The sequence below is a fragment of the Aedes albopictus genome, unplaced genomic scaffold (genome assembly GCF_035046485.1).
Source record: "Aedes albopictus strain Foshan unplaced genomic scaffold, AalbF5 HiC_scaffold_311, whole genome shotgun sequence".
Taxonomy (NCBI): Eukaryota; Metazoa; Arthropoda; class Insecta; order Diptera; family Culicidae; genus Aedes; species Aedes albopictus.
The window spans coordinates 2,391-28,715 of NW_026917103.1; the positions used below are offsets into that span (position 1 = coordinate 2,391).

The 26,325-nt window shown below is 44.8% G+C and overlaps 1 protein-coding gene across 1 annotated transcript; it reads right to left on the minus strand.

The window, feature by feature from the left end:
* LOC109397119 (solute carrier family 25 member 16) lies at positions 1-26,050 on the minus strand (the record flags this gene model as incomplete). Its single annotated transcript, XM_062843584.1, is given in 5 exon segments — positions 1-142; positions 7,015-7,171; positions 7,244-7,438; positions 17,297-17,523; positions 24,896-26,050. Coding segments are annotated over 5 exon segments (857 nt in total), but the record flags the coding sequence as incomplete, so codon positions are not given.
* Positions 26,051-26,325: the final 275 nt, after the last annotated feature.

Here is a 26,325-nt window from a genome sequence, read left to right on the forward strand (position 1 = left end):
CCAAATTTAGCCGTCTCGGGGTTCATCATGGCCAGCTGCATCCGCCGTCGGGTCACGTCCAGGGGGTAGGAGAAGGATTGCGCCACGGCGCCGGCAAAGCCGCCGCAGAGCAGCTTGGCGGGTACCGATAGGACAAGGCCACCTGGTGAGGAAGTAGAAGAAAAAATAATATTAAAAAGAAATCAAAAATCAAGTTTGTTAAATGATAATCTTTTTAAAGAAACATTTTCGAGGGAAACCTTGGAGGATTTCCTCAGGGAATCCTTGGAGGATTTCCTGAAGGAATCCTTGGAGGATTTCCTGAGGGAATCCTTGGAGAATTTCCTGACGGGATTCCTTGGAGGATTTCCTGAGGGAATCCTTGGAGGATTTCCTGAGGGAATCCTTGGAGGATTTCCTGAAGGAATCCTTGGAGGATTTCCTGAGGGAATCCTAAGAGGATTTCCTGAGGGAATCCTAAGAGGATTTCCTGAGGGAATCCTAAGAGGATTTCCTGAGGGAATCCTTGGAGGATTTCCTGAGGGAATCCCTGGAGGACTTCCTGAGGGAATCCCTGGAGGATGTCCTGAGGGAATCCCTGGAAGACTTCCTAAGGGAATCCCTGGAGGACTTCCTGAGGGAATCCCTGGAGGACTTCCTGAGGGAATCCCTGGAGGACTTCCTGAGGGAATCAATGGAGGACTTCCTGAGAGAATCCCTGAAGGACTTCCTGAGGGAATCCCTGGAGGACTTCCTGAGGGAATCCCTGGAGGACTTCTTGAGGGAATCCCTGGAGGACTTTCTGAGGGAATCCCTGGAGGACTTCCTGAGGGAATCCCGGGAGGACTTCCTGAGGGAATCCCGGGAGGACTTCCTGAGGGAATCCCGGGAGGACTTCCTGAGGGAATCCCGGGAGGACTTCCTGAGGAAATCCCGGGAGGACTTCCTGAGGGAATCCCGGGAGGACTTCCTGAGGGAATCCCGGGAGGACTTCCTGAGGGAATCCCGGGAGGACTTCCTGAGGGAATCCCGGGAGGACTTCCTGAGGGAATCCCGGGAGGACTTCCTGAGGGAATCCCGGGAGGACTTCCTGAGGGAATCCCGGGAGGACTTCCTGAGGGAATCCCGGGAGGACTTCCTAAGGGAATCCCGGGAGGACTTCCTAAGGGAATCCCGGGAGGACTTCCTGAGGGAATCCCGGGAGGACTTCCTGAGGGAATCCCTGGAGGACTTCCTGAGGGAATCCTTGAAGGACTTCCTGAGGGAATCCCTGGAGGACTTCCTTAGGGAATCCCTGGAGGACTTCCTTAGGGAATCCCTGGAGGACTTCCTTAGGGAATCCCTGGAGGACTTCCTGAGGGAATCCCTGGAGGACTTCCTGAGGGAATCCCTGGAGGACTTCCTGAGGGAATCCCTGGAGGACTTCCTGAGGGAATCCCTGGAGAATTCCTGAGGGAATCCCTGGAGGATTTCCTGAGGAAATCCTTGGAGGATTTCCTGAGGAAATCCCTGGAGGATTTCCTGAGGAAATCCCTGGAGGATTTCCTGAGAGAATCCCTGGAGGTATTCCTGAGGGAATCCCTGAAGGATCTCCTGAGGGAATCCCTGAAGGATTTCCTAAGGGAATCCCTGAAGGATTCCCTGAGGGAATCCCTGAAGGATTTCCTGAGGGAATCCCTGAAGGATTTCCTGAGGGAATCCCTGAAGGATTTCCTGAGGGAATCCCTGAAGGATTTCCTGAGGGAATTCCTGGAAGATTTCCTGAGGGAATCCCTGGAAGATTTCCTGAGGGAATCCCTGGAGGATTTCCTGAGGGAATCTCTGGAGGATTTCCTGAGGGAATCCCTGGAGGATTTCCTTAGGGAATCCTTGGAGGATTTCCTGAAGGAATCCTTGGAGGATTTCCTGAGGGAATCCTTGGAGGATTTCCTGAGGGAATCCTTGGAGGATTTCCTGAGGGAATCCTTGGAGGATTTCCTGAGGGAATCCTTGGAGGATTTCCTGAGGGAATCCTTGGAGGATTTCCTGAGGGAATCCTTGGAGGATTTCCTGAGGGAATCCTTGGAGGATTTCCTGAGGGAATCCTTGGAGGATTTCCTGAGGGAATCCTTGGAGGATTTCCTGAGGGAATCCTTGGAGGATTTCCTGAGGGAATCCTTGGAGGATTTCCTGAGGGAATCCTTGGAGGATTTCCTGAGGGAATCCTTGGAGGATTTCCTGAGGGAATCCTTGGAGGATTTCCTGAGGGAATGCTTGGAGGATTTCCTGACGGAATCCTTGGAGGATTTCCTGAGGGAATCCTTGGAAGATTTCCTGAGGGAATCCTTGGAGAATTTCCTGAGGGAATCCTTGGAGGATTTCCTGAGGGAATCCCTGAAGGACTTCCTGAGGGAATCCCTGGAGGACTTCCTGAGGGAATCAATGGAGGACTTCCTGAGAGAATCCCTGAAGGACTTCCTGAGGGAATCCCTGGAGGACTTCCTGAGGGAATCAATGGAGGACTTCCTGAGAGAATCCCTGAAGGACTTCCTGAGGGAATCCCTGGAGGACTTCCTGAGGGAATCCCTGGAGGACTTCTTGAGGGAATCCCTGGAGGACTTTCTGAGGGAATCCCTGGAGGACTTCCTGAGGGAATCCCGGGAGGACTTCCTGAGGGAATCCCGGGAGGACTTCCTGAGGGAATCCCGGGAGGACTTCCTGAGGGAATCCCGGGAGGACTTCCTGAGGGAATCCCGGGAGGACTTCCTGAGGGAATCCCGGGAGGACTTCCTGAGGGAATCCCGGGAGGACTTCCTGAGGGAATCCCGGGAGGACTTCCTGAGGGAATCCCGGGAGGACTTCCTAAGGGAATCCCGGGAGGACTTCCTGAGGGAATCCCGGGAGGACTTCCTGAGGGAATCCCTGGAGGACTTCCTGAGGGAATCCTTGAAGGACTTCCTGAGGGAATCCCTGGAGGACTTCCTTAGGGAATCCCTGGAGGACTTCCTTAGGGAATCCCTGGAGGACTTCCTTAGGGAATCCCTGGAGGACTTCCTTAGGGAATCCCTGGAGGACTTCCTGAGGGAATCCCTGGAGGACTTCCTGAGGGAATCCCTGGAGGACTTCCTGAGGGAATCCCTGGAGAATTCCTGAGGGAATCCCTGGAGGATTTCCTGAGGAAATCCTTGGAGGATTTCCTGAGGAAATCCCTGGAGGATTTCCTGAGGAAATCCCTGGAGGATTTCCTGAGAGAATCCCTGGAGGTATTCCTGAGGGAATCCCTGAAGGATCTCCTGAGGGAATCCCTGAAGGATTTCCTAAGGGAATCCCTGAAGGATTCCCTGAGGGAATCCCTGAAGGATTTCCTGAGGGAATCCCTGAAGGATTTCCTGAGGGAATCCCTGAAGGATTTCCTGAGGGAATCCCTGAAGGATTTCCTGAGGGAATTCCTGGAGGATTTCCTGAGAGAATCCCTGGAAGATTTCCTGAGGGAATCCCTGGAGGATTTCCTGAGGGAATCTCTGGAGGATTTCCTGAGGGAATCCCTGGAGGATTTCCTTAGGGAATCCTTGGAGGATTTCCTGAAGGAATCCTTGGAGGATTTCCTGAGGGAATCCTTGGAGGATTTCCTGAGGGAATCCTTGGAGGATTTCCTGAGGGAATCCTTGGAGGATTTCCTGAGGGAATCCTTGGAGGATTTCCTGAGGGAATCCTTGGAGGATTTCCTGAGGGAATCCTTGGAGGATTTCCTGAGGGAATCCTTGGAGGATTTCCTGAGGGAATCCTTGGAGGATTTCCTGAGGGAATCCTTGGAGGATTTCCTGAGGGAATGCTTGGAGGATTTCCTGACGGAATCCTTGGAGGATTTCCTGAGGGAATCCTTGGAAGATTTCCTGAGGGAATCCTTGGAGAATTTCCTGAGGGAATCCTTGGAGGATTTCCTGAGGGAATCCCTGAAGGACTTCCTGAGGGAATCCCTGAAGGACTTCCTGAGGGAATCCCTGAAGGACTTCCTGAGGGAATCCCTGAAGGACTTCCTGAGGGAATCCCTGAAGGACTTCCTGAGGGAATCCCTGAAGGACTTCCTGAGGGAATCCCTGAAGGACTTCCTGAGGGAATCCCTGAAGGACTTCCTGAGGGAATCCCTGAAGGACTTCCTGAGGGAATCCCTGAAGGACTTCCTGAGGGAATCCCTGAAGGACTTCCTGAGGGAATCCCTGAAGGACTTCCTGAGGGAATCCCTGAAGGATTTCCTGAGGGAATCCCTGAAGGACTTCCTGAGGGAATCCCTGAAGGACTTCCTGAGGGAATCCCTGAAGGACTTCCTGAGGGAATCCCTGAAGGACTTCCTGAGGGAATCCCTGAAGGACTTCCTGAGGGAATCCCTGAAGGACTTCCTGAGGGAATCCCTGAAGGACTTCCTGAGGGAATCCCTGAAGGACTTCCTGAGGGAATCCCTGAAGGACTTCCTGAGGGAATCCCTGAAGGACTTCCTGAGGGAATCCCTGAAGGACTTCCTGAGGGAATCCCTGAAGGACTTCCTGAGGGAATCCCTGAAGGACTTCCTGAGGGAATCCCTGAAGGACTTCCTGAGGGAATCCCTGAAGGACTTCCTGAGGGAATCCCTGAAGGACTTCCTGAGGGAATCCCTGAAGGACTTCCTGAGGGAATCCCTGAAGGACTTCCTGAGGGAATCCCTGAAGGACTTCCTGAGGGAATCCCTGAAGGACTTCCTGAGGGAATCCCTGAAGGACTTCCTGAGGGAATCCCTGAAGGACTTCCTGAGGGAATCCCTGAAGGACTTCCTGAGGGAATCCCTGAAGGACTTCCTGAGGGAATCCCTGAAGGACTTCCTGAGGGAATCCCTGAAGGACTTCCTGAGGGAATCCCTGAAGGACTTCCTGAGGGAATCCCTGAAGGACTTCCTGAGGGAATCCCTGAAGGACTTCCTGAGGGAATCCCTGAAGGACTTCCTGAGGGAATCCCTGAAGGACTTCCTGAGGGAATCCCTGAAGGACTTCCTGAGGGAATCCCTGAAGGACTTCCTGAGGGAATCCCTGAAGGACTTCCTGAGGGAATCCCTGAAGGACTTCCTGAGGGAATCCCTGAAGGACTTCCTGAGGGAATCCCTGAAGGACTTCCTGAGGGAATCCCTGAAGGACTTCCTGAGGGAATCCCTGAAGGACTTCCTGAGGGAATCCCTGAAGGACTTCCTGAGGGAATCCCTGAAGGATTTCCTGAGGGAATCCCTGAAGGACTTCCTGAGGGAATCCCTGAAGGACTTCCTGAGGGAATCCCTGAAGGACTTCCTGAGGGAATCCCTGAAGGACTTCCTGAGGGAATCCCTGAAGGACTTCCTGAGGGAATCCCTGAAGACTTTTTGAGGGAATCCCTGAAGGACTTCCTGAGGGAATCCCTGAAGGACTTCCTGAGGGAATCCCTGAAGGACTTCCTGAGGGAATCCCTGAAGGACTTCCTGAGGGAATCCCTGAAGGACTTCCTGAGGGAATCCCTGAAGGACTTCCTGAGGGAATCCCTGAAGGACTTCCTGAGGGAATCCCTGAAGGACTTCCTGAGGGAATCCCTGAAGGACTTCCTGAGGGAATCCCTGAAGGATTTCCTGAGGGAATCCCTGAAGGACTTCCTGAGGGAATCCCTGAAGGACTTCCTGAGGGAATCCCTGAAGGACTTCCTGAGGGAATCCCTGAAGGACTTCCTGAGGGAATCCCTGAAGACTTTTTGAGGGAATCCCTGGAGGACTTTCAGAGGCAATCCCTAAAGGATTTCTCGAGGGAATCCCTGAAGGATTTCCTGAGGGAATTCCTGAAGGATGTCCTGAGGGAATTCCTGAAGGATTTCCTGGGGGAATTCCTGAAGGAATCCCTGAAGGTTTTCCTGAGGGACAAAAATCGAGAGAAATCTCTTTAAAATCAATAACCTTTCATTGAGGTACAAACCAAGCATTCACGTCATGTTAACAGGTTTACTGATACATCTATACACACGTAATCGCGTCGTTGTAATTAAATTACATAACTTTTCGGAGCACAGCCAAAATCGATAAACGAACAATCCAACAGAGACAGACAAAAAAGTGACTATCAAGTTGATGGAAAACGTCCGAGAAAAAAAAGTGCGCTAAAAACCTAATCCATCACACGTGTGTCAATATTGGCGATATGGTTGGCGTTGAGTGTTGTTGATCCATTCAACATCACTCTGCAAAATATCGCGACCCTGTGATCTCTTAGCAACACGTCTTGCCAAAATTTAAGTTTTCTCACGCTGCTACCGTATTGAGTAGCGAGCTTCCACCTCCTACTCTCACGAAGCCAGATGTCAACCCAAAACAAGAGACAAGCGAGCTTTCGCGCGCCCGGCACGTCACGTCCACCTCGCAATGACAATATTCACGCAACACGCAACGAATCTCCGAGTCCGTCGGTCGTCCAGCATCAGCCCAGAGGGCACACCACAATACTCTTTAATAGGTAAAGGTATGCGCCGAGTGTCTAGTTTTCGATTTCGTCACCATCAGTGCAGACAACGGCGGCTGGTCGATCATCGTATCGTCGTGTCATGAGTCAAAGTCGTCCGCTTGTCTCGCCGTCGTCGGGTTCGGATTTAGGCAGGTGAGAGATGAGATCATGTTGATTACAAATCTAGAGTTTGTACAACAATTTCAAAATTTTCTCGAAGTAATACTTAAAATTGTGATCGAAATCTTATACCATGTTCTCTGCAATGTTGTCTGAGTCTTATGTTATTCTGAAATAGTAACGGACTCAAGAATGGTTTCTTTTCTAATAATTTGGTGAGCTCGTTCCATGCTATATTTTAATGTTTTTGTTCGATCAATAAAATAATTAATTGTTTGTAATAATTTATACTTTTTGATGTGAACTAATCTGAATGAACTCTATCGTAAGACTTATTTATCGACAATATTTTTACTTGCGCCTAAATCCAACACTGGTCACGATGACCGAAAAATTCTATTCAGCAAGAGAAGACAAACCACTACTCCTTATAACTCCCTTCAACCCCCTTACTTACCGGTGTTTCTCTCCAACCTGTCGCACGTCACTCCGGGAGCGTATTTCATACACACGAACTTGAGCATCTCGAAGCAGTAGAAGGAAAATCCAGCATAAGGAACCATACCCATCAGGGTGGGTACGAATCCTCGGTAGAGCGCCCGGAAGCCGCCTTCCTGTGGAGCGAAAGTGGAAAACATTTTTCGTTTCAGAGAATGATTCTTGTTAGAACTGGTCATAGGACTTACAGTCTGGAAGATGGAGATGGCGGTGTGCACGATCCCATTGTACCGGTGCTCTCCGGTAACCTGGAACGCCAGCCGGGCACGGATCGTATCCAGCGGGTAGGTGAGGGTAACGGCCGTGACACCAGCGCCGGCACCGGCCACGAATTTGTCCGCGTGCTTGATCGGCAGGTTTGTGCCTATTATTTTGGCTAAACTCTGTGAATGGAAAATATGAGAGGGAGAGATGAAAATGATTAGCTTGAGATGTATTAAGAATTCACAGATAAATCACAGTGACGCACTGTGAAAGAACTTGAAAAGAAACCTCCTAATTAATTTTACACATGGGAATCCGATTCCATCAACACCGTATTTACATTTTCATTCTGCTCTCTGACTCACGTAGGGAAATACGGTTTAGTTTTGATGTCGGTCACACTAGGTACACTATACATATGCTAATGGATTGGGGGTTTTCCATATTGTAAATTAAAGGTATAATTTTCCAATAATCCAAAGAGCAAGCGAGCCTAATATATTTCGTGGGTATGCTAATTTACGGAGCACATGAGAAGATTTCCAATACTGATAACCATAAGATATATGTCTTAGTTCTGGCTACCATTAGCGTCAAAATCATCAAAAAATAGATACACTTGTGAATATTGCAGGGGTAATACCGAATAATTCTATTATTGTCGAAATTTGACTTTCTCTAACAAAAGGAACATCAATTTAGAGCGATTAAATGCCAGTTTCTTTAGCCTTCTTTTACAAAAGGTTGTTTACGATATCGAGAATGCATTCGCTCAAAAGCAATCTTGTTTGGGTGTTTTCTTAGATATCGAGGGTGTCTTTGACAATGTGCCTCTCGGTGCCATATTGGAAGCCGCACGGGATCATGGACATGGTGTATCTTCAATGATTTCCAATTGGATTCACCAAATGCTCAAAAACTGACATCTCTTCTCGACATTGCGTCGAGCGGGGATAAGGAAATTGAGTGTTTGTGTATGTTCCCAACCCAAGGGGGAGACTTATCAGCACTTTTGTGGAATCTTTGTGACATCTCTTCTCGACATTGCGTCGAGCGGGGATAAGGAAATTGAGTGTTTGTGTATGTTCCCAACCCAAGGGGGAGACTTATCAGCACTTTTGTGGAATCTCGTAGCAGATACGCTATTGAGGCAACTCATTAATAGCGGTTTTCCTACTTATGGTTTTGCCGATGACTATCTAACATTGTTAGTTGGTATGTGCATCAGCACGCTTTCAACCTGATGCAAAGCACACTTCAGGTAGTTGAGGGTTGGTGTCGCCAATATGGCCTTACGGTTAATCCGAGTAAAACATCTATTGTTCTTTTTTACGGAAAAGCGAAACCGTAATGGCGTTCGACCTTTGCGTCTCTTTGAATCTGAATGGTTTTACACAACTGTTGTTCAGTCAATATTGGCCTCTGGATGTCTTGTGTGGTGGCAAAAGGGCGAAATGAGAACGATCCAATCAAAGTTAGGCCATCTGCCAAGGATGTGCTTAATGGCGATGTCTGGAGCGTTCTCTTCAACTCCCACGGCAGCGCTCGAAGTTCTCTTTAACGTTGCTCCACTACCCGAGCAAAGTCTAACAACAAAATGATAGCAAATCAAAAACACGATTTGTAATCAGCAGCAAATTGATATCATATTTTGATATCAGATTGACTTGATTAATTTCGATTTCAAATTTTGATATCGTTTTGCTGTCATTTAAAATAATTACAAATGTTTAAGTTTTTAAGTCATTTCAAAACTTCTAGGCGACCTTGTATAAAGCATTTAATGATATGCCATCAGTGCAATTAGCGTATTGCATTTAGATTTCCATATTATTCGAAAAAACTCTAAATTTAACGATTTTTCCATTTTTTCGCACTGATAGCAAAAACAGTAATCAATTTGCCATCACTGATAGCAGGAATTGTTTTCAACTTGCTGTCACAGGAACATTTTTCTGCTCTCATTTTTGATGTTTTAACCGTTAAAACGACCAAAACGACATCAACCTGAGTAATCATAATTTGCAATATCACAACATCAAAATAAGTTTTCGATTTGCTGTCAGACTTTGCTCGGGTACACATTCATCTCAAACAAGAAGCACTTTCTTGCACTTACCGTCTACGAGTACTCGGTCTACTAGAGGAAACTCCTGTGAACCGCACATCAACACACACCTCGTTGTTTCCACTTTTGGTGAATTGGGACAAAAATGTACTTGCTCCAATTGATCTTACAATTGCTTGTAATTTTCCATATAGGACATTTTCCACGAAATTCCCTTCCCGGGAAGAGTGGACATCTGGATATCTGAAAAGAAGTATTTCAGACGGCATCGTATGTTAGACTGATGGCTGTCTTCTCGAAGGTCGAGCAGGTGCTGGTGCATATTCTCGTGAGCTAGGGCTGTATCTGTCTTACTCACTTGGTAGACACTGCACCGTTTTTTCAGGCCGAAATATTTGCTCTTATGTGCGGAGTGAAATCGACACTTCAGCAGCTCGTAATGGGCAAAGTAATATACTACTGTTCAGATAGCCAGGCTGCTATTAAAGCACTTGCTTCGGCCAACTCCAGGTCGAAGATAGTTATCGCTTGTCGAACTCAAATCGAGGAGCTAAATTCATCAAACGCTGTGCACTTTGTATGAGTACCTGGCCATTCTTCCATCGCTGGAAATGAATTGGCTGATGAGTTAGCTCGCACTGGAGCATCATATGACTTCATTGTCCTTGAGCCAGCTATTCCGATATCGATGTGTTGGGTAAAGCTTCAGATTTACACCTGGGCTGCTACTCAACATAGACAATACTGAAACAGTTTGGAGTCATGTCGTAAAACCAAATTGTATTGTGCTGAGCCATCTCCAAGGGTGGCGAAGTATCTTACAAATCTGTCAGAGCAGAATTGCACCATTCTGGTCAAAGTATTGAGCCGACTCAACTATCACATGGCGAATATTCAGCAAGATGATTCATTTGCATGTGATAGCTGTGAATCCGATTATGGATCATTTGATATGTAACTGTCCAGTTTTTGCGCAACGGGTTTCCGAGTATTCGGTAAACACTTATTAAGTAAAACTGACTTCATATACCTGAATATTCAGGATATTTTGTTGTTCTTAACCCGCTGTGGTAAAGAGCTATAGGCTCTCTTTAGCTTTATGCGTTATTACAGTGCCCTTTTCAGGGCGCTGTTTGAGCCCATTGTGGTACGCTTATGCGTTAGTATCCTCTTCCAGGGTATTTTTCCTATTTCCCTACCTGTCCTTATCCCAATCCTTACCCTTATTGCCTTCCTTTTCCCTCAGGTAGATGATGAAATAGGCAATTATTTTGGCGATGGCACAAATATTCCAAATGGAGAATAACGTGCCTCTGGAGCCGGCCTTCTGATATCTGATACCTGTTCAAGGCTCTTCGTTTTGTCTGCGGCCAATGTCTCGACGGGATGCAGACATTCCGGCTCGCTTGATCAGCAAGCTTGAAGCTGAAAAAGCTGTCGAGGAGTGCCATCGGTTCAATAATCTGAAGCAGGACACAAAAATGATCGAGAAACCCGTTCCGGAGAAATCCATCGTCAACGCCATTTCATCGAAGCTAGCAAATAAGAAGAAATCAAAAGCTCTATGCTGGCTATGCGATGACCTACACTTGGTGAATGAATTATTTGTCAAGACCATTTTTGTGGTAAGTGCAAACGGAAGGGGCATAAAGAGGGATACTGCTCTATGGCGGAAACGAAATCTATATGTACCTGGAAGAATATTCGACAAATCGAAGACGAAAGAGTATGTGAAGTCTAATGGAATTTCGAAGAAGCGTATCGAAGTCCAAGGAAAGAAGAAATTTGTCACCCTTGAAATCAACGGAAATCTGACGACGCTTCAACTGGATTGTGTATCGGATATCACGACTATCGATACGCCGACCTGGGAAGCAATCGGGAAACCAGCTATCGAAACCTCGGAGAACGCAGCTATCAGCGCTTCCGGTGATAGAATCAACATCGTTGGCGATGTGGGTAGGCGATGATAGGTGCAGCTTATCATCAATAATTCAACAAACGAAGGTATTGTCCACGAGTAGACACAATCTAACTGTTTGATCTGTGGTCTGTATCCTTCAATTCACTGGTGAACGCTGTCCATGAAAAGCCACAAAACACCGTTGAGTAGCTCCGTTTGAAATTCCCCGAAGTGTTCCAGAGCACACTTGGTAGGAGCAAGAAAGCAAAAGAGCAACTGTACCTGAAACCCGATGCCCGTCCAGTGTACTGTCCAAACGGCGAGTCGGCATGGTTGATGCCGAACTTCAACGCCTTCAAGACAAGGAGATAATCTCTCCAGCGAAGTTTTCCGACACCGATAGCCGTGGTCCGGAAATCTGACAACGTGTCCGTTCGAATTTGTGATGACTACTCTACCGGGCTGAATAATGCGCTAGAATCAAATGGCCACCCACTTCCGCACCCAGACGATATTTTCGCTGATCTTGCCGGCTGCCGATATTTTTCCAACTAGACCTTTCGAATGAGGTAGACCTACAAGTTGAGGTTGAGCCAGGAATCGCAAAAGTACCAGACGATCAACACTCATCGGGGACTGTTCAAGTACTACCGCTTTCCACCTGGAGTCAAGTCCGCTCCCGGTGCATTTCAACGAATTATCGATAGCATGGTCGCCGGCATTCCAGGAGTAAAACCGTATCTCGATGACATCATGATTGCCGGTTGGACTAAGGAGGAACATGACCAAAGACTCAACGGAGTTCTGGAGAGAATCAAGGCATACAGGATAAATGCCGCTTTGGTTTCTCACAAATCAAGTTCCACACATCATCGATCAAGACGGCTTACGACAAGCTGAAGATAAGTGCTATTTCGCAGAAGCCAGCTCTCAAGAACATGTCGCAGCTTCGATCATAGGTACCTTGGAGGCATCAATTATTATGGACGTTTCGTCAAGCAAATGAAGGATCTACGAGCATTCAATTTGTGAAAACTGAGAAATTTGGACATGCTGACTTGCTTTCAAGATTGATGAAGTGCCATGAACGAGTCGAGGAGGAATATGTCATTGCTTCTATGCAGATGGAAGCCGATGTTTAAGTCGTTCTTAGTGATTGCAAATCAAGTCTACCAGTGACGTCAGAAATAATCGCTGCTGAAAGCTCGAAGGATTCCGTTCTGAATTTAGTTATGTTTTACATAAACGAAGATTGGCCCGAACATTCACAGCAGTTTTTCACTCGCCGGGACAGTCTCCAGATCGTCCAGGGATGCATCTTGTTTTGAGATCGAGTTGTTGTTTCAGTTCGTTTTCGGAAACGCATTCTTCAACAGCTACATAGAGGTCACTCTGGAAAGGACCGGATGAAGTTGCTTGCAAGAAGTTTTGTCTACTGGCCCAAGATTGATGATCGCATCGAAGGACTTGTCTGGAGCAGTAGATCATGTGTTGAAGCTGCCAAGTCACCTCGCAAAACGGATTTGAAATCGTGGTCTGTTCCATCAAATCCGTGGGAAAGAGTGCACAACGATTATGCTGGCCCGATTGACGGTTTTTACTTCTTTCTGGTAATCGACGCTTTCTCAAAATGGGCGGAAATTTTCCGTACACGAAGCACCTCCACATCAATGACGCTGGACATACTACAGGAAATTTTTGCAAGATTTCGTAATCCAAGCACACTCGTTGCAGACAACGGAACGCAATTTGTTAGCGCCCGCTTCAAGCAATTTTGTGATGAAAATGGAATAACGCACTTGACGACAATTGCACCATACCATCCGCAGTCTAATGGACATGCTGAGCACTTCGTAGACACCTTTAAGGACAAACGTCTTGACATCCCGCTTTAACAGTGCATCAAAACTTCAAACGCACAAATCTCAAGAAGCAAGCGTTACACAACAAAGCAGTTTATTATTCTGCTCTTGCTCACTTGTAATAAGCTTAAAATAAGAAGATCTGGTGCGCTGGTTTTGTTTACGAAGAGATTTGTGCCCTCGAAATCGTGAGTAGATGCCGAAGTCGGCCATTGTAGCGTCCATGTTGGGATTATAACAAGAGGACTCAAGAAGCTTCGAGAAGGAGGAAAAACCACAACGTTTCTGCATCTTCAAACTTTCCTGTCCGTACTGGTCGACTCCGAATCGAAGTACACCTAATGGCAAGTCTCCTGCAGAGCGTTTCCTTGGAAGGACTGTCTCTACACCCTTAGATTTGCTGAAGCCCAGGAGAACTACCTCCGCAGCCGTGAACAGCAAGCAAAACAAACAGTTCAATCGACGTCATGGGACCGTGAAAAGAGAGTTTTTTTGCTGACCATCTGGAGTATGAGCAGATTCATCATTGAAATGTGACCACTTGGCTTCCTGGCAAGATCTTTAAGAGGAAAGGTTCTGTGAACTACAATGTACTTCTGGACAATGGTCGTCTCACACCAACCATTTAAGATGACGTTATCTGGAAACTTCCTCCGAAGATGTCGATGCAGATCATCAGCTACCATGGACCATACTGCTTGAAGGATTAGATATTCCTATTCACCTTAAAACCGCCGGGAACTCATATGAAACTCCCTGAAACGCCTTGAAACGCCTTTAAAGCCCATCTGAAGCATCCGCGCAGCTTACCCGAAAGCGTGTGAAGCCATTTAAAATCCTCTGAAACGCCACGAAACGCTTCTGACACCCCTCTGAAACCCCTTGTAGCTCACTTGTCCTCACTACACACTTAGAAAAAATGACGGATTACGGTAAAATTTTACCGTAATCTCAACAGCTGAACGTACGGTAAAAAGTTCGGTGATTTTTCATACCACCGAACGTACTGCGAATATCAGGAAAATGCATCTGTCAAAATTACCGGAACGTTCGGAACTTTTTACAAATTTACCGTAAAAATCGCAGAACGTTCGGTATGTTTGTTTACAAATGAATTCTCAATATCACTGAACGTACGGTAAATTTTACAAATTTACGGTGATTTTATGCGAGCACAAAAAAAAAACAATATTTTCATAAAAAAACGTCGATGATGGGATTGAATACATGATCTTCTGATCAGGAACCACACTTGCTGCCACTGTACAAGAGAGTCTTGCTTGGAGATGATACGCAAATTCGAATAGAACTGATACTCGAAGCTGCCGGCGTGGCTGTCAAACGCATTTTACAGTAGTACGGTAAAATAGTCCCATCACCGATCTGTTCGGCAAAATATTCACAGGTCTCCTGTAAATTTGTCTGATTTCACCGATTCTTCGGTGATTTCTTAGATTTCACCGATTTTCTCCTGCAGCTTCATCGATTTCACCGTAATACTGTAGTTTGCTTGTTTACAGACCAGTTTCGGTGATTTTTTTCACCGAATACTGTAATTTATTCTAAGTATGTAGTCATTGTGAAGACCCCTAAAGCCCCAAAAACATGTGAAACCTCCGGAAAACTCCGCTGAAAGCTTGCAAAGTCCCTAAAATATACTAGATCCCCTCTGAAACGACTTGAAAACTCCTTTAAGTCCTCTTGAAACACCTAGCAAGGTCTCTAAAATCTTTCAATTCCTCTAAAGCCTCTCTGCAACCCCTCGAAGCCTCCCAACTTACCAAATTGGAGATTTCAGTGTTTAAAAGTGCCTTGAAAGCAACTCTTGATACATAACAAGGGTAGCGAGTAGGGTGGCCCACACTTATATGAAAAACAAAAATTTCGAAAAATGCCAAGTCTTACCTTCTGAATCAAGCTGAGAAGCTACGTCTAAAGTTTTAGCAAAACCGATTAAGCCTAACGGGGCGCTCAACAAACTTGAAGTATGGGAAAACTTATACAGAAATCTCAAGTTTTCAATTTTTGCCGTATTTACATATAAGTGTGGGAAACTCTAGTAACGAGCCTCTAATGCATGTAACCGTATGGAACTTCTGGTTCCTTGAATTCGGATCGAAATCTGATATTTCTGGAAAGGGAAATTGATCCAGAAATTGCTCCCAAAGGATTTCTCCAGGAACTCTATAAGGAATTCTTTTTGGAATTCGTCCTTCTATTCCTTCCAGAATTTCTCAATGGATTCTTTTTCATTTTTTTATCCGAAGTTTCTTTGCCAGGAATTTTGAAAGGATTTTTTTAGTATTCCTCTGGGAATTTCTCAAGGCGTTCTCTCAAAATTTCACTGGAAGACTCTTCCGGGAATTCCACAGGCGTTCTCAAGAGGTTTTTCCGGAATTGTCCCGAGTTCCTAGGGCGATTTCGCTCTCATTCTTAAAGAGTTCCTTCCGGGGTATCTCTCGGGTATTCTCCCGTGATTTTACTTCGAATTCCACCCGCAATTGCAGTAGGAGTTTATCCTGAGATTTCATTCAGTGGTTTTACTGGAATTGCTCCTAGTGCTTGCGAGATTTTACCTGGAGCTCCTTCTAGGTTTTTTTTATTAGTTTATCGGGATTTTATCCAGTTCTCCTTCTTTCTCCAGTGGTTTCACTCAGAACTTTCGCCAGAAGTTTTCTCCGGGATATCTTCAGTATAAATTCTTACAGAATTCATATAAGAGTTTTTCCCGCGCTTTCTTCAAGAAGTTTATCCCTGGATTTCAAGAACAACTACAGTGACCCCACAATTTATGAATCGGAAAAAATGACCACAGTTTATGGATCACTCCATTTGATCAACACGGTGATTCATAAATAGTGTACAAAAATTAAGGTGATTCATCGGTGTGGGGTCACTGTATTTACAAGATTTCTAACGTAGTTCGTCGTGGGATCTCTTCTGGAGTTTTTCCGAAACTTCTTTTCAAACTTCTCTTAAGATATCTTTCAGTTGCCTCCAGCCAGTATTTCCCAATGAATTCTCCCGGAGTTGGTACTGAGGATTTCTGCCAGATTTTTTCTCAGGATTTATCCCGGAGTTCCTCGAATTCTAGCGTAGTAAACTCGGTTTTATTCGTACAACCAAGAACTATAAGTAGTATTTCCAACCAAAAATAAAGTCAAATTCACGCCTACGTTGCTATAAGAACGAAAAAGGCCAATACGTTATGAGTTAGAAAAACACCGCCAACAGCTGATTGGTAGTGGTACCGAGTGACGACAAGAACGGATGAGAAGCAAGTCTACCGCATCAAGAAAAGAAAGCATACGAAAGCATGGACAAGAAAGATATGTCGAAATTTTTTGCAAGTGTCAACGGTATAATTTTGCGCTGGTATAATATGAAGTAACTTAAGATGCTAGTACACAAATATTAGACCAAAACAAACCAATGCTCAAACATCTGGTTTGACTCTATCGAATATTTATTAGTGTCAAACAGATGTTTTTCCTTTAGTTCATCCCATGCCAAATATTTGACTGCGTGTACTCGATGCCTTACGCTTTCGATTGAGAACGAGTTTGAGCAACGAGCATGATCAGAGATGGTATTTCAACAACGACGTCAGCCATGTCTTTACGATGAGATGGAAAGGAATATTATTACATATACAAAAAGCATCTCACGAAGCTCTCCAACTCGACAACGACAAAATTCGTACAGAAACACTTTGAAACTTAATGGGACAATCCTTTGGAAGACTATCGCCTAGGCGTCACTTCAAGTTGTCGGTATCATCATGGCACCGCAGCATCCTAAGTAGTATGAACGGTAGCAATGCCTAAGAAGGAAAAACACGTAGTTTTTCAATACTGACATTGACGTATTTCTAAAAACTACAAAGACTATGTGGAGAGGAGGTGGGGTTCTGGCTAAAAACTTTGATCCAGACAAATTTTAATATTTTGTCTAGACAGAAGTCTACAAAAGGGAGGGGGATTTTGAATGACCAAAACTTAGTCTATTTAGTAATTATTATAATATGGGCAGTGCCTTAGTAGTCAAGAACAAGAACCTGCGATCCTATCTGTGCTTTTGTAAACGTCTTATGGATAAATAGGAAAATATTTCAAGATACGGATGCTTCTGCAAATTGAAAATGACAAGCTCCACAAAATACTTAAATTATCAATTATGATCTAAGGTAAATTTCCCTACTAACCTTCTTATACACCTCGAAGGCCGTAAACTGCGTCGCCGCGTACGGGAATATCCGCACCATCTGGGCCCCGTTGCCCTTGTACAGTGCGATGAACGATTCCTTCTTGACGATGTGCTTCAACCCGCTGAACACGCCCAGATGTTTGTAGTGGATCGAGTGGGCCTGCAGCAGAATCTTGATCCGGTCCAGTGGGGCTACCGCCGTCTTGGAGCACATTCCGGCAACACCTGTTGAAGAGAAACAATGATGGAGAAAAAAAAACACAATGAATCAAGTTTTATGTGTGTACATTGAATACATTCAAGCTCAGTCATTTTCTTCAATTTGTCACAGTTTGTTAGCTCAGCCAGCAGAAGGAATTGTGACATCCTCGCGGCCGAGCGGACCGGCGGAGTGTCATTTATTATGTTTGCTCAAAGTCATATGCCTATAGACGACAGACGAGCCTCTTCTCTACTCTGCCTGCTGTGGGCTGTAGGTACTGACTCAGTCAGACGAAGCGACCACCGCACCACCGCACCGTAATGGCAAGGGAAGGTGAATTGCACATTGCGTCACACACGGCACCGCACTCAAGAGCTTAAGCTCGCGTAAATGTGTGTAAAGCATTGTGAGTATGGATTTAACAACTTGTCGGATGCGCTTTCGGTGCGGTGTCTGGTGTTATGCTGCGGCAGAGGTTCTCAATTACAAAAAATAATTCGAATAATAACCGCTTAGTGGTCCTGCACATGGCGTGGGTGTTCACCATGACCATGCAGAAGGTGACAGGTTCGATTCCTGATCGATACAGGATCTTCTCGTAAAGAAAATTTTCTTGACTTTCTTGGGCATAGAGCATTTTTGTAGTAACTTCTGGCAACACTGCTACGTACATCCAAAGTGTGATTTCTATCGGCTCCCAAAACTCTACGAAATCATTTTGGTAGTGCACGGTATATTTCGAGTATTGCGAATCTTATTTTGTATGTAAGTAGGCTGTAAATTGCTTTATGAATAGTGAAATTCGTGGTTTTATCTTCCACCAGAATTCTGTAGTAAGGGCCTGTCCATAAACTACGTAGACTCTTAGGGGGGGACGGGGGGGTCTGGCCAAAGTCTACGCTCCATACAAATTTCGAAAATTTTGTATGAATAAAAGTCTACGAGGGGGGAGGGGGGGTCTGAGATGGCCGAAAAAAAGTCTACGTAGTTTATGGACAGCGCCTAAGGGAGAAAACAAAACAAGTGCATCGTGTGTGTCAGTCAATGGACTTCATGCAACTTGCACTGTATGAATAGTGAGAAACTTGCGGGCTAGTGAGATCAACACACTCATGCCATCTATGGCGTGTGACCCTCGCATGTAGCCAAAAATGAATACGTTGAGGAGAGCGGGAAAAAAGCTCTTCTTCTTCTTCTTTATGGCTCTACGTCCTACTGGAACTTGGCCTGCGCCGCTTCAACTTAGTGTTCTTTGAGCACTTCGACAGTTATTCATTTAAGGGCTTTCTTTGCCTGCCATTGCATGAATTTGTATATTGTGAGGCAAGTACAATGATACTCTATGCCCAGGGAATCGAGAAAATTTTCCCGACCGGAACGGGAATCGAACCCGCCGTCTCCGGATTGGCGATCCATAGCCGTAAGCACTAGGCTAACTGAAGACCACAAAAAATCTCCTATAAATAAGAGCGCGTCGATCAGGCTAAGGCCGAGGTGGCCTCTGCTGTACATAGTAGCCGCCTCCATTCCACTCGGTCCATGGCTGTTTGTCTCCAGTTCCGCACTCTGCGTAGGGTCCGCAGATCGTCTTCCACTTGATCGACCCACCTAGCTCGCTGCGCTCCACGTCTTCTTGTACCGGTCGGATGACTCTCGAGAACCATTTTAGTCGGGTTGCTATCCGACATCCTGATGACGTGACCCGCCCACCGTAGCCTCCCGATTTTCGCAGTATGGACGATGGTTGGTTCTCTCAGCAGCTGATGCAGCTCGTGGTTCATTCGCCTTCTCCAAGTCCCGTCTTCCATCTGCACTCCGCCGTAGATGGTACGCAACACTTTCCGTTCGAAAACTCCAAGGGCGCGTTGGTCCTCTGCACGTAGGGTCCATGTTTCGTGCCCATAGAGGACGACCGGTCTAATCAGCGTTTTGTAAAGGGTGATACGGTCAAAATTTGGTCACACAATTTGTTTCATAACTTTAGACTGCGTACACCAAAACAGCTGATTTTTGGACCAGTAATGCTACATTATATGTAGCATATACCAAAAAATTTTCATCAAAATCCATTGAGTATTGGTTGATATATAGACAAAACCATCGACCTACCTTTTTAAAATTTTGTACAAAGGCGCTCCATAGTAAATTTTCGGAAATTTAAGGTCAATAAAGCACAATTTTGATTATAGAACTACCAATACTGCTCCGATTTTTATCAAAATTTTACAGTATAGTACTATTATGAAAATACGTTCTTAGTAAAATTTTGAGCCATTTTGTATGAATACTTCCAAAGCTGTAGCAGTTTGAATATGAAAAAAAACTGACCGGGTGCCACTTAAGCAAATATAACTTTGTAACGGCTGGATCAAATTGAATGAAATTTTTACATAACATTTTGATATGCATACTTCACATACAGAAAAATTTTCATTGAAATCGGTTGAGTATCTCTGGCTCTATAAATAAAACAGTAAAAATGTGAGAATCCTCTTTGCACAAAATTTTAAAATTGCGGATCTCAGGGTTCAACAATATCTCCGCAAATACTAGACCGATTTTGATGAAAATTTTATGGTACAAGCTACATACATATAATATACCATTACTGATCCAAAAACCAGCTGTTTTGGTGTACGCAATCTAAAGTTATGAAAAAAAAATGTGTGACCAAAATTTGACTTGACTTGGCAAAATTTGACCACCTAAACAAATATAACTTTGTAACGGCTGGATCAAACTGAATGAAATTTTTACACAACATTTAGATATATATACTTTACACACAGAAAAATTTTCATTGAAATCGGTTCAGTATTTCTGGCTCTATAAAAAAAGAGTAAAAATGTGTTCTTATTTTTTAATCCTCTTTGTACAAAATTTTAAAATTGCAGTTTTCAGGATTCACAATATAATGTTGAACAGCAAGCACGAAAGACCATCACCTTGCCGTAACCCTCTGCGAGATTCGAAGGGACTGCATAAGCTTGTTACAAAACTTGAAAAATCTTTCAATGCCAAAGAAATGGCTCTTTCTGCTTTTCTTGACATTGAGGGAGCTTCTGATAATTCACCTCATAATTCAATAGCAACGGCCACGATGAAACGAGGTTTCAGTACCGTGGCGTGACCGTACCTAATTCCGTTCACTTAAGGCGATGCACTAAGTCTGCCGGCTGATCGGGCTCTAAAGAAATTGATCATCAATATAGATTTCTATTCTCGATCAGCCTAGATAGCTGTGTAGTGTCGGTAGCAGTTTCCTCAACTGGCTAAGAATATCACTACGGATTGCCTGATCCGGTGGTAAAAATCCACCAAACAAGCAACGCCTAATTCATGGTGTCAAGCGTACCGTGCCTAGGAATGGATGGTTAGGGGGGTCTAATGAAAACTTAACCGTAAACGGAGCCTATGGAGTACCAGGGCACCCTCCACGGTATTTTGCCCTTACTGTGTTAAACGGAGCAACGACTTAGTGGACCTTATTTGTCTCGGGAATAATCAGCTACTTTTCTTACGTCTCAACTCCGAGGCTCAACAAAAGTGGGTAAATGTATAATTTCATGGCATAAATCAAATTTGTAAGGTAAACCTGAAATGAATCAAGCAAAAGGTGCTTCTGCTGTGTTGAGTCGAAGGTTTAAAAAAGAAGGACTGGAAGTGGCGCTTATTCAAGAGCCATGGTCCAATAAACGAAAGATTCTTGGGGCTATGACACAAAATAGTAAACTATTTTATGATGAGCAGCAAGATTATCCCAGAACCGCTGTCTTAGTAAGCAAAACGGTGAAATGCTATCCTATTACAGAGTTTATCCGAAAGGACATTGTTGCGGTCATGGTAGAGGTACCAACCACTAGGGATAAAACTGAGATCGCTATGGCTTCAGCTTACTTCCCTGGTGATGTTCCTGAGGTACCTCCTCCTGAGATCGCATCATTTGTTTGATTCTGTAAAGAAAACAACAAATCGTATATCATTGGCTGTGCCTCCAATGCGCATCACACGGTTTGGGGTAGTACGGATATTAACAGCCGAGGTGAGTCACTATTAGAGTATCTGTCTTCCAACAATATAGACATTTGCAATAATGGTGATAAACCTACTTTCTCAAATGAAATCAGACAAGAGGTCTTGGATCTAACACTGTGCAATGCTGCAATCTTTGACAAGATCATAAACTGGCACGTGTCAGATGAGATTTCTCTATCTGATCATTAACACATAATCTTCAATTGGAGTGGTGGAGATTATTCTAGAACCGCATTTAGAAATCCCAGGAAGACAAACTGGGATCAATATGTAGAATTGTTGAATACGCATTCATTTACAATTGGAGAAACTATTGATTCAACCCAAAAGTTAGAATCATTTTCTCAAAGGGCAAATAAAAGTATCATCAATTCCTTTAACAGCAGCTGTCCCACCATACAATCGTCTTCTACTAGAGACGTGCCATGGCGGAACTTTCGACTGGATCGCCTTAGAAAATTTTCTCGTTAAATGTTCAATAGAGCGAAACAAACGCGAGATTAGGCTCAGTACAGGAAAGCCCTGATTGAGTACACGAAATACGAAAATCTAAAAGAAAATCTTGGGTGCTGATATGTGAAAACATAAACAGTACTCCTGTTGTAGTTGCAAGACTACAAAAAACGCTTGCAAAAGATCATGCAAATGAATAGGAAAATCTGAACCGTGACGATGGTGCTTTTAGCAAAACTCCTCGTGAAACTTTGAATTTAATGATGGAAACCCATTTTCCAGGTTCGGTTCTAAGTGTGGATTCCAATGATACTGTATCCCTGGAAGGTGAAGGATGTCCTAGTATAAAATCTACGGAGTCAAATAGTACAGTAAACACCATCTCAGATTTAGCTGATGAAATCTTCAGGAAGATCAGAGTGGAAAATGCAATTATACCTAGATCTTTTCAGCCTTTTAAATCTGCAGGAGATGATGGGATATTTCCAGCACTGATTCAAAACGGAAAAGCGGTGTTGGTTCCGCCACTAATTGGGATGTTCAAGGCTAGTTTGAGATTGAATTACGTTCTATCAAAATGAAGACTTGTAAAAGTTATTTTTACACCAAAAAAGGGGAAGCGAGACAAGACGCATCCGAAAGCATATATACCAATTATTCTTTCTTAATTTTTTATTGAAAACCATGGAAAAGGTTTTGAAGGATTTTAAAAATTCTTCTTACATAAAAGAGCATCCCCTATCTGACTACCAGTTTGCTTATCAATCTGGTAAGTCAACAGTTACGGCACTTCATTCATTCGCTAGTAACAAAGGTAGAAAAAAAACATTTTCAGCAAAAGAAATAGCTCTATGCGCCTTTTTGGACATAGAAGGAACTTTTGATAATGCCTCCTATTCATCTATGAAGCGTGCCATTTAGAATAAATACTTCGATCAATGTATCATACATTGGAGTTATACTGTGCTTGCAAAAAGAGAAATCAACTCTGAGCTGGGAAGTTCTTCTATAACAGTAAGGGCAACGAAGGGTTCTCCTCAAGGAGGAGTCCTTCCATCACTAATGTGGTCCTTAGTTGTAGATGATCTTCTAAGAAGCTTGAAGGAAAAAGGCAGAAAAAGGTTTCGAAGTTGTGGGATTTGCAGACGATATAGTCATAATAGTGAGAGGAAAGTATGACGAAACTGTTTCGGAAAGAATGCAAAGGGCCCTAAACTATACAAATTCATGGGCGTTCTGGTTTTGAAACCAAAAATGATAATGTGGATTTATGCTGCCATAATCCGCCCTAAAGTGACGTATGCGTAGTTTGTCTGGTGGTCAAAAACAAAAGAGGCTGCCACGCAATGAACAATTGCGAAAACTCAACGTCTTGCGTCCATTGCTATTACAGGAGCGATGCGCAGCGCTTCATCAGAACATTTAGATGCGCTTCTCCGTACTTCCAAAATAGGCCAGTAATGAAAATGATTAAAGACTGGATGAAACCTGTGGATACGATAACCATGATGTTCCCTACAAGTTGCACGGAAGAACTCGCGCAGATTGGGACGTCGGAGGTCCTATTGTTCGTCAAGAATCAATCAAATTCTATACAGATGACTCAAAAGTTGGAACAAAAGTGGAAGCAGGAATCTACGGCCCTGGAGCACAAATTTCAGTGGCGATGGGACACTATCCTACGGTGTTTCAAGCGGAGATTCTTGCTATTTTGAAATGCGCAAATATCTGCCATGAGAGAAAATACAGATATGCAAATATTTGCACTTTCTCAGATAGTCAAGCTGCACTAAAAGCATTGTGCGCTTACAAAAGCACTTCAAAACGTGTGTGGGAATGCATTCTTTCGATGCGCAGGTTGTGCCAAGGGAACTCAGTAAACTTATACTGGGTTCCAGGTCATTGTGGCATTGAAGGGGATGAAATGGCAGATAAGCTTGCTAAAAGTGGTTCCAACTATACAGTTTGCTGGCCCAGAACCATTATGTACAATAAAAATGGACCTGGAACGAGCACGGGCCTAGTAACTGGACACTGCCCGAGCAGGTATCACTTTAAAAATATTGGCCAGATTCAGAGTGATATCTGTCGTTTCTACGGAACGTAAAACCTCGGAACATCTGCTTTGCAGTTGCGATGCTTTATACACGCGCAGACAAAGATTTCTAAATAGTGATTGCTTGCAACCCAGAGAGATCTGGCTGCAAAACCTGCAAAGGTCTTCGGGTTTATAAATTTCATTGCACCTGACTAGGAGACGGCGCGTCGTGGCAGAAGCTGGTTACTTGACACGTGGTAATTAGCTAGCTAGACGCGAATATCAAAACGGGACATGCCACAAATGTTCAGCTTATTGGACGCAATGTCTTAAATTACCCAACAAAAAAAAACTGAGAAGCATGCTTTGTCCCAGTAAGGACGTTACCCTAAGAAGAAGATAGTTGTGTGTAGCCGTATCCATAGTGTTAAGAACTTCCATTTAATATACAACGTATATACAGAGTGAGATTCTCTAAAAAGTTCAAAATATGGGTCGAGCAAGGTAAGCTTGGGAACTACTCTCCTACCCACAGCAGCCACAAAAAAAATGCCGAAATGTTTAGCTTCTTCTCTGCCGACAAAAAGACAACAAATCTGCGAAAATTACTTTAGCACATCAACGCGAGGACAGTCTCACGTTCCTCCCGTGCAAAGTTGGCGACTTGTAGAACGTGTGTTTCCCCGGTCATTATGAACAACAATCTCGATGACGACCGCTTCTGTGTTTTGTTGTTACCACTTCACGCTAAGGCTATTTTTGAGCGTCATTCGAACTGGCTAACCCAAAAGGAATTCACCCGCACCGAAAATTGACGTCAATCAACCCCCATCAGAGAACGAGACGAAAACAAATCAATCTTCACTTACCTCCAGCCAGAAGGTTCTTCATGATGAAGTCCATGTTCTTCTTGGCCTCGTCCTTGACGTGGGACGCCGCCGACGCCGCACTACTGGCCGCCACTTCGGCCGCCGTATTGGTTTCACTGTTCTTCAGAGATTCCATCTTCGCTCCCAACCAAACGAGCCGGACGAAATTCCAAAATCAACGCACTCAAAATCGACACGAAAAACCGGACACTGGCACTGGCCTCCGAAAGTGGGTCACTCGTCACGGCACGGCCGCACACAACTTGCACACAGGTATTTGCTTTCTGTATGCTTCACCTTCTTCGCTCTTCGGCTGCCTGGCCTGCCGTTTTGCGTTATTTACCCAATCTTCAACCTGTTTCGTTGGGAAAAAAGCACTGCATTCACTTCACTTTTCAATCATCTTTTGGTATAAAAGGGAACTTTCTCTTATCGTCGCCGCACTCAGATTCTGCCCTTCTCCGGTTGGAAGAACTCGAAAACACAACCCGGTTCTGACAGATCAACCAATAACTCAGCAATCAAAACAATCGAGGTCAATCCGTCCAAAGGTCGAGCTGGGATGACGACACCCGCGAGTAGACGCAGGACGTTGCACTTTGACGTCACGTAAATTCTAATCTCACAACCACTGATTGCGATTTCTAATCACCATCCATCCAACGATTCGGAAGGTGAAAGTTTTGTTTCCCCCAAAATGAACGATCGGACACGGTGGCGGAATCCCTTTCCTGCTGCTCTTCTCTGTTTGTTTCTCCAACAGAAGACGACGACGGCGACGACGCAAAAAGACACTGACTGACGAAATCTCCTCCGGCTGAAAAATCCGAGCGACCGATCGCGGCGAAGATCGAACTGTGAATGATTGGCGGCGATCGCGTCGCGAAACGAACCAAACGAACGCGGTGGTCGCTGGTCGGTTCGGTGGAGGAGGTAGTTCACCGTAACCAACGGCTTCTGCTACCCTTACCGCTACCTGCTGCGGGCCCACGAACACACTGCTCTGCTGACTGGACTGCGCTGGACGAGCGAATGTGTGGTGCGGTTGGGAAACCGCGAGAGCGCAGAAAAATACCCGACAAGCGACACCGGACTGCTCACTGCGCTACTTGCCTGGAGAAGATGGATGAAAGCGAGTGTGACGACGACGGCAGCAACACGACTGTAAACAAAAACAAACGAAAAAGACAGATGATTTTGACGTTTTTATCGGAGCCCTGTGCCTGAGATTTTCTCGATAATGTGTCGGGGAACATTTGGAAAGTGGAACGAACGAACTGGTTTAGTACTTCACTTTAAGGTGAAACGGTACACTGAAAAATATTTAAACCCAGCGAATAAGTTTTCAAAACTCAAATTTGGCTAAACAGCTTTTAGTTTTTACTCAGCAGTGGATTGTTTTCTCCCTCTCCTCACAAGAATGTTGTCAA